This window comes from Apteryx mantelli, chromosome 31, assembly GCF_036417845.1.
Source record: "Apteryx mantelli isolate bAptMan1 chromosome 31, bAptMan1.hap1, whole genome shotgun sequence".
NCBI lineage: Eukaryota > Metazoa > Chordata > Aves > Apterygiformes > Apterygidae > Apteryx > Apteryx mantelli.
The window spans coordinates 1,343,023-1,352,092 of NC_090008.1; the positions used below are offsets into that span (position 1 = coordinate 1,343,023).

At 64.7% G+C, this 9,070-nt stretch overlaps 1 protein-coding gene across 1 annotated transcript; it reads left to right on the top strand.

Annotated features, from left to right (window-relative positions):
- Positions 1-667: 667 nt before the first annotated feature.
- NHLH1 (nescient helix-loop-helix 1) lies at positions 668-1,078 on the top strand. The gene has a single exon (XM_013948115.2). It carries the CDS (start codon positions 668-670, stop codon positions 1,076-1,078), a length of 411 nt encoding a protein of 136 aa, XP_013803569.1.
- Positions 1,079-9,070: the final 7,992 nt, after the last annotated feature.

Consider the following 9,070-nt stretch of genomic DNA (forward strand, 5'->3'; position numbering starts at 1 on the left):
CCGGCGCCGCCCCGCGGGCTCCCTCCCCGGCCGTCCCGCGCAGCCGCCGGCGCCGGGGCGGACGAGGACGCGCTGCGCCTGTCCCGGCCCAGGCTGCCCGGCCGGCTCGCACCGACGCTGCAGGGACAGGGCAAGCAAACAGACGTGCTTTCTAGCCGCGTCCTCGTGCAGCCTTTCCGTGCTTGTCTTGCGTCGGGAGGCGGACGGTGCTGAGCGCCCCTGTGCTTCTGTTTTCTAGAGCACGTTGGAAGAGTTCACCTCTGACGTCTGAAGACTTCAAAACCGGGTCCTGCAACGACTGCACGGAAGAGCCTGTGATCTCTGTGCACACGCACAACATACCCCTGCACACACGCGCACGCACAGAGGATATTTATTTATTTAATTTATATGCATCCTGCCATTTTATTTACATTATTTATTTTGAGAGCTGTCACTCACCTGACAAGTTCTCTGGGGGAAAGGGAAAATTGTGAAATTCCCTCGCAGACACTGTGTGTGATGAGGAGGAGGAGGAGGAGAATAACCAGTGGTTTACTGTGAGCCGGAGACTTTCTCCTTAAATTAGAGCAGTTTTGCTTCAACAACGTGCCCCGGTCAGTCTGTCCTCCTGAAGTACCATTTCTCTGTAGTGTCCATCCATCTGTCTGTCCACTCATCTCTGAAAATGATGCTGAATTCGGACCAGACGGAGATTGACCTGCCACCAACGCACTCGGAGTCTGAGTCCGTCTTCAGTGACTGCGGTGGTGGAGGTGGCCATGCAGGCAGCGTGGAGGACGCCAGCAGTGTTGGCTTGTGTGGTCAGTCCCGAATAGCTGAGCCGGGCGAAGCAATGAAGAAAGACCTGCAACACCTGAGCCGGGAGGAACGTCGGCGCCGGCGGCGTGCCACAGCCAAATACCGGACAGCCCACGCCACGCGGGAACGCATCCGTGTCGAGGCCTTCAACATGGCCTTCGCGGAGCTGCGGAAGCTTCTGCCCACCCTGCCGCCAGACAAGAAACTCTCCAAGATTGAGATCCTCCGCTTGGCCATCTGCTACATCTCCTACCTGAACCACGTGCTGGATGTCTGAGTTGCCCAGCCTACATCCGTCTGTCTGTCTGCCACATCTCCTACCTGAACATGTGCTGGACATCTGAGCCATGAGCTCAAGTCCATCTGTCCATCTACTACCTGAACCACATGTTGGGCATCCAATATGCTGTGCCTGTATTCATCCATCTGTTCAAATGGACGAAGTCCCCAGCTGTCTGCTACACCCCCTATCTGAACTACGTTCTGTATTTCCACACCGCCAAGCCCATGTCCGTCTGCCTTTCCATCCTGCCTCGGTAAGGGGCTGGGTGTTTGGTCCATCAGCCCCACATCTCTCTCTCTTCTGCTGGATGAAGCCTGTGTTGGTCATGTATGCTACCCGCTTCTTTCCATCCTTCTGCTGCAAGTCCTACTGATACTGCCTGCAGGATCTGAGCCCACATCCATCAGTCTGTCTGCCGTGTCTGCTGCCTGACCCACAGTGTGAGCCACTGAGCCCAAATTTGTCTGTGTTACCTTTTATCTGAGCCACAAACTGGATCTGTGAAACGCTGCAGCACCGAGCAGCACCACTGCAGCACCTGGGATCTCATCCATCCGCCTGTCTGCACCTTCTGCCACCAGCCGCTCTACCAGCGTGGCCGGTCTTGGCATTTTGTCTGCTTCTGTTCTGCCCCGGCATCGTGTGTTGGGCACTTGAACGCCCACATTGGGACCATCCAGCCACACTAGACCTCTCTCCACAGGGGGAGCAAAGCCCAGGAGCATCCTTGAGCACAGACCAGATTATCTGGCGTTTCCCTGGCTTTTCTTGCACCAAAAGGAAGCACAAAGTGTGATGCAGAAAAGGCAGAGTTGCAGACTCAAGGCAGGACCTGGCCACGCTTTCCATGGATGACAAAGCAGCAGGACAGCAGAGAGAAGGGCACCTGCTTGCTTTCCCATCCGGAAGGTGCCAGCTGCGTCCTCCCTGGAGCAGTGCTGGCCCCGCTGCCGCGCAAGGGAGGCGTCGGTGTGGCTGGAGCTGCAGTGCACCCTGGGGTCTGGCCAAACCCCACCGTTGCACGTCCGTCTCCCAAAATCTCCTGTTTCAGGAATGTCAGTGGGAGTCTGCTGCCGCAGAGCCGTGTTCAAGGCTTCGCTGCCTGCCTCTCCTTTGCACTAGTGCAAAATGAGTGTGCAACTCCGCTGGCCTGACCCTCTACATGCTCCCTTTGCACCAAGAGACGTGACCACTCCAGGGCGCTACGACTGACAGATGCCGCTCTTCATCCCTTCCTGCTCTTCCTCTGTCCCCCCAGTTTGGTGCTCCTAGTTAGAAAAGTCAGACTGGGATCGCAAGCGCTGCTCCCACCCCAGCACGGGGGGCATCGATGACCAGCTCTCCCAGCACCCTGGCCGTGTCCCTCTGCAGCACAGCTGGGGCTGCTGGGGCTCACGTGCAAAGAGGCTTCGCCCCGGGATGCCGGGGTGCTGCAGGCGCCTCCGTTTGCGCCGGTAGAGCAGCGGTGCAGCGCGACCTTCCCCGCTGCGCGCTCTGCTGGGGTAAACTGCACTTTAGCTGCTGCTCGCGGACGTCGTGGCAGCGGGGTCGAAAAGGGAAGGAACCGGGCGAGTGCCCCAGGCAGCTCCTTGCCCGGGTCCCGGCACTGGCGGTTCTCCCCACCAGTCTGTGACACAAACCAGCACTTTGGGAGAAGGAGGGAAGTGAGAAGGAAAGGCAGATCCGAGCAGCCTCTTCTCCAGGAAGGGTGCGCTGAGACTGGTGGAAGCTCGTTGCAAGAGTGAATGTTTTGCCTTGTGGTTTTTTGTTTTTTTTTTTTAAAGAGTTAATTTTGCACTGGCAGTGGCAAGAGCACTGAGCCCAGGGTGGGGAACCAGGACTGCGCAGAAGCCGCTCGTGGTGCTACATGCCGATGCTCTGGGCCGGGAGCGGAGCCACGGCCTGGTCTGTCGGGAACCGAGTTGGGGCTGCTCCTCTTTGAACCTAGCAGCAAGACAGGCAGTGTTGGGCCCAGGCCCTGGGGCAGATGGGCTTCAGCGGGCCGGAGGCGAAATGCCTGGGATAAGAGGGCCGGTGCCACGTCCTGGGAACACCAGCAAACCCCTGGGGCTGGACGGCCGAGCGGGGACACTTTCTTTGCTCTTCCCTTCCCTCTCCCTTTTGCTGGCCGGGCTGTCGGCCTGTTCCCAGCAGCACCTACCCTTCTCCTGCCGCCCACTCGGCCCTCGCAGGGTCCCGCGCTCTGCGTTTTGCTCTCCCGAGGTGTCCGCTGCCGCCCTCGCCGTGTGTCGGAGCCCTGCCAGAGCCAGCCGGGGTTCCCGGGACCTGCCTGACCTCCCGGCTCCATCCCTCTCCCGTCTCTGCCGCCAGCTCACATGGTTTCCTCGCGCCGTACCTCACTTTCCCCTTCTCCGTAAAAGCAGGGAGAACGATCGCTACCTCTGTCTTGCAAAGACTTTGCCAGGGAAGGTGGGATCCCCGAGGGCCAGAGCAGCGGACGGGAGGGCAGCCGGCTTCTCCATCCCCGGCCGCTCAGCCGGGCAGGAGCAGCGGCAGCGGCAGGGGCAGAGCAGGACAGAGCAGGGCAACCCACCCTTCCCCTCTCACTCACAAGCCACGTCTCTGTGCCACGAGGATATTTATTGAATTAATTTATTGATAAATGTTATTATTTATTTGCTGTGTTGTGCACTTTTTGAGAAGGAAAATTAGAAAACAAAAATGACCATGGCGGAAAACAAACCATTCCACCCTTGTACGCGATGTGCCCCAGCGCGTGTTTGTCTTGGCTGCTCAGACTGTGCAAGGATTTATTATTTATGAGTCCATAAGGAAGCTGGGGAGGGGGAAATGAATTAAACTGCCAGCAAAAGAGAGATCTTGAACCTGGAATGCCCTGCTTCCCTTTTTCTTTCTTTTTAAGCTTCTTTTCAGCCCTCTCTTCCTCGTGCTGCTTGGCAGCGGTGGCAGCTGCAGTAATTGATGGCTGCGGCCGTGCCTGCGAAGGCGGAGGGTGGGAGGGAAGCCCTCGGCTTCCCCGCTCCGCAGCATGGAAACCGAGGGACGGAGAGCCGCGCTCGCGGCCCGCAGCGCGCCGGTCCGGCCGGGGAAGGGTCCCACTGCCGCCGCCGACCGCGCTTGGGCTCGCGCCGAGCCCGGGCGCGCGCCCGGCCGCCGAGCATCTTCGGCTTCGCCCCGGCTCCGAGGTGTCCCCGAGCTGGCGGGGGAGCACCCAGGTCACCCAGGGCCCCATCACGCGCCCACCTCTGCTTGGAGGTGGCTTCTGCTGTCCCCACGCGCGTGCCCCGGCCCCCTCGTCCCTTGGCCTCCAGAGGCGCGTGAGCATCGCCGCGAGGCAGGAGCAGAGCCCGGGCGCAGAGCCCGGCCCTGGGCGGTCGCGGGGGACAGCAGGGCTGAGGCTGAACATCCTGCTCTGGACTGTTGCTTTTCAGCCAGGCCTGGAGGTTTCCTTTCAGCTCAGCACCTCCAGTATTCCTGGACCCTGTCTGTGCGCAGCAGCCGCTGTCCGAGCCCAGCTTGAAGCGTTGGGATACGCAGGCCCCGAACCATCCGAGTCTATCTGGTGACAGCAAATCCGCCTTTTCTTTCCCACGTAGCCTTGGGAAATCAGCGCACCTCAGCTCCGGAGTCACCCGTGCCTCGACCGCGCGGCTCTCCGCTGCGCCTGGCAGAGCCCCCCGGCCCCCACGTGCCCCGCGCGCCCGGCTCCTCTCCCCGCACCGCTCGGCCCCGCGAGCCGCCGGCGCGCTCCCGCCTCCCCGTCCCACCCCGCGCCGCGCGGGGAAGCGAGTTTGCGGCTCGTCTCCTTTGTCTGCGCCGGCCTCGCGCGTCCCTGGGGGCAGGTTGCAGCTGTTCGCCGACTTGCTCCAAATTTCTTCATATAATCGATTGGCCTCGGCTGCAGCTCGGCTCAGCGGAGATGCGTCAAAGGGGAAATAATAAACCTGGGGGAGGGAGCGGGGGAAGGCAGCCGGGCCGTCGGCTCCTTTCTGCAAAGTCCCCGCGCGGGGCCGGAGCAAAGGCAGCGCGAAAGGCCAGGCGAGGCAGGGCCCTCTCTGCTAGCGGAGCAAGAAGCAACGAGACCCCGTGGGAGCCGGACGGTCCCCGAGCCCCCGTTTGCCCCGGGGAACGGCCGCCCGTCTGCAGAGGAGAGCCTGCGCTGCCCGGCGCGCCGAGGGGCCGGGGCGGTGCGAAGGAGCCCTGGGCTGGGCGCCGGGGGCCCGTGAGGAAGACGAAGGGCGAGCGAGGGCCCCGGCTCTGCTCCCTGCTCCGGGGCAGCCAGGAGGCCCAGGGGGGATGCATCTCCCCGGGATGCATCGCGGCTCCCCCCGCCCGCATCCGAGCCCCGATGCTGCTGCCAGCCCCTCCGGTGCCTTCGGCGGGCACCGAGCCTGCAGCCGGGGCCCGTCGGCTTCGGCAGCGCCGAGGTGCGTGCGGGCGGACGCCTCCACGCCGCCGCTGGGCCGCACGCGCTCCGGGAGGCAGCGCGGGCGCGTTAATCGGGTTGGGGGCGTGCGAGCTCCGCCGCGGCTCCCAAACCTCCGCGGGGCCCGGCGCTGCCGCCTGCCAGCCCCGGCCCTGCCATATGGTCCGTATTGTGCCTCGCACAATGGAAACACTTCACGCTAATTTAGACGCTGGTTCTGGCCTTGCTGTCGTCTCCGACAGCTTGGGTCCCTCGCCTGCTCTTTGTGCTCGCGCGCGGGCAGGGTGGCAGGCAGCTCCGCTTCCCCGCCGCATCCCCGAGCGTTTGCCTAGACGCCTTCTCTCTTCCCGCGGCTCCCTCCCTCCTCTCTCCCCTGCCCTGTGCACATCTCCGTCCGTCCACGCGTCCCCCAGCTCCTGGATGACCCTGGTCCCGGGGCACAGGTACGCGTGTGCACGAGGAACGTTTCACGCAATTGCTTTTCATTTCAAAAGCAACCCGTCTTGAATGCGTAGATACGTCGATACGTTTCACATCAGCGTGGAACTGCTCGGCTGCTTCTGCCCGGCGGCACCGCTCTGTCCGCACGCTGGGGAAGGCGACGTGGCGACGGCTGCTGGCCCCTTCCCGCGCTCTTCCTCCCGCAGAAGGAGTAGCCGGGGCGGGATGCGACTCCTCGGCCCCGCTTCCTCCCCGCGCGCTGCCCCAAGGCCCGGCCCCGCTGCGGCGGCCGGAGGGGCCAGGCCGCCCGTGTCCCCGCACCCGGAGGCAGCCTGCGTCCCTGGGGATGTCCCCGTGGGCAGCAGCTGTGTCCCCGGCTCGTGTGCGGCGCGACGGCAGTGCCATCTGCTGGGTCCCCGGGACAGGGTCCCGCACGCCTCCGCCTCCCGCCGCCTCCGTCTGCTCAGCCCGGGCACCGGGGCATCGCCGTATCCCTGCGAAGGACCCGGCGTCAATCCCGCCGCCGCTCCGGGGCCGGGCTGGGCACAGCCCTGTCCCCCCGCCGCGCTGTTTAGGGACATGGATTTGGAGACGGAGCCGCGGGCTCCGGTGGCCCTGTGCGCAGAGCCGTGCAAAGCCGCAGCAAGGAGGAGCAAAAGGAAGCAGCGGCCTGTGCACCCGCGTGGGACCTGCCCAAAAGCATCCTCGGTGACCCGTCCTTTAAATGCTGGTCGCTGAGGGCACAGGGGTCCCCTGAGGCCACGATACAGATCGGAGACAGGCCAGTGCGAGAGACAGGCCGGGTCCCAAAAGAGCCCACGGCCTCACCGGATAAAGAGCCTATCTGATGCCTTGTCTAGAGACGAGGAGCAGACGGCAATGGGCGGACAGAGTCCGGAGCCGGCGGCGAGGCGAGAGCTGGGCGCGAGGGTGCACAGCCGGGGAGCCGGCATTGCTGGGGACCCGTGGCGCCGGCCCGCGCAGGGTCCACGGCACGCGGCACTCGGGATGGGCCCCTGCCAACGGGACGAGGAAGGGCCGGCGCCGATGCCCTGGGGGCTGTCGCCGGAGGGCTTGCAGACAGGTCAGACAAACATCTGCGGGGACGGTTGAAACACCGCTGATCCCGCCTGGGGCAGGGACAGACGAGCCGCCTTCTCAGCTGCTTTCTAGGACTGCTGATCTGCGGAGTTATCTGCCTCGGTGCCGTGGCCCCGCCGTGACGCCCTGGGCCCGTCTCTGAGCTGGACCTGCCTGGAGCAGCCTGGCCCCGGCACAGCATCCCCCAGCGATTCCCCGCTCGCTCCCAGCTCCTCCAAAGCCCACCGGGAGCGTGGGAACGGAGGCCGCTTTCCCCCAGGAATCCCCCGGCCCCCTCGCTCCTCGGGCTGCCCCCTTGTCCCCGTTGCTCTGGGTGGCTGTAGGGGGACAGGGTTTGCGAGCCAGGACGCCTGGGCTCTGCTCATAGCTCTGGGCAGCTGAGAACAGATGGGGGGGGGGGGGCGGAACTGGCTCCCCTCCGGGCTAGGAGGGGGGCAAGGACTTTGCAAGGAGCCGGGGTCTTCCCCTGTGCACGGCTGATCCCGGACGCCGCGGGTGGGACCGGGTCAGGCACCTCGCGGACCCGGCTGTGCCCTTCCCGTGCCGCCCTGGGAGCGGCGAGGAGGGAGGGAAGGTGCCTGTAAATCACCAGGTGGAACAATGCTGCCCTTCCCGGCTGGCAGGAGGCTCCGGCAGCCCCAGCTGGCCAGGAATGAGCTCCAAGGGCCCATTAATCACTGCTGGAGCGAGAGGACAGCCCGGGGCAGCTGGCTGCGGGGGGAAGGGAGAGCGGAGGGGGCCCGCACCCAGCTGCCCAAATGCTCCCTGAGCCCCGCGGGGCAGCAAGGGCCCAGCCTGGCCGCAGCGCTGGCAAACACCAGCGCCCGGCACTGCCCAGCGTCACACCTCAAGGGCAGCTCCGGGGACCCACGCGGCCCGCTGAGCTGGGCGAAAAGCAGGGTAATGACCCCTCCTGCTCCGCGACGGGGCCAGGATCTGCCTCCGGCACGTCTCCAGGGCCGGCGCGGGATGCGGCATTGCGGCTCCTCACCATTTTGGCTCCTCACCATTTTGTAGGTGGAAGCAGAGGGTGACCTAGAGCAGCCTCCAGGCTGCTCAAGCTGCCCCGGGCTGGCCAGGGAAACAGGCTGGAGCCGGGGTTCCCAGTGACAAGCGCAGCATCGGGCCCTGCTGAGAGGTAGGACGAAGTTGGGTGGAATAAATGTCGCTGGCTGAGCTGCGTGGGGCAGCTGGGGTAGGAGCCGCAGTGACCGCTCTAGGTCAGGCTCCTCCACGAGAGCCAAGATCCTCACGAAGAAAGGAGGGACGAGCGGGCCAGGGCCGGCGGGCCCCTCCTGAGGGTGCTCCAAGCTCTGTCCTCCAGCTTACAGCTGCCATTCCCCTCCCTGCTCCCCAAGCCCAGCCAAGATCTGAGCCCAGCAGCTCTTGCCGAGCTCAGCCGAGTCCAGGCTGGCTCCCGGGCCGGGGCACACGGCAGGGGTGACCGAAGGCCATGCTTGGACCATGCATTTCGGGATGCTGCAGAGAGGGTGCTGCCGGACATCGCCCACCCGGCACCTCTGCCTGTGGAGGCACATGCTGGAGGGGAGCAGCGTGGGGGGCCAGGATGGAGCTGAAACTCACGGGCTGAGCTGTGCTGGGGCTCAGATGGGGCAGGACCCCTCCAGCCTTGCACTGCACCGCACTGCACTCTCCCCATCACTCCCTTCCACCTCCAAAACCTCCTCCCCTTTAAGAGAAAACAATCCATTTAAATCCCACCAATGGCGAGCGCCCGGAGGAGAGCGCCGCACGCCATTGGCCAGCGCGGGGGGGGCGGGCCCCCGGCCCTTTCCCAGCCTGGCTCATTGATATAAAGCGCCCGGCGGCTGGGGCCGGCTGTTCCGGGCAGGCGCCGCGCCCCCGCCGCGCGTTGCATGGGTGCACGGTGCAGCCTCTGTCGTGCACCGCCGGGAGCGGGGGGTGCTGGAGCCGTGATGGGGAACCCTCTGCCTCCCTCTTCCTCCTCCAGGGGAACCGGAGAGGCTGAGCCATCCCTTAGGGACCAGGGCTTGCAGGGCCCCTCTGCATGGGCA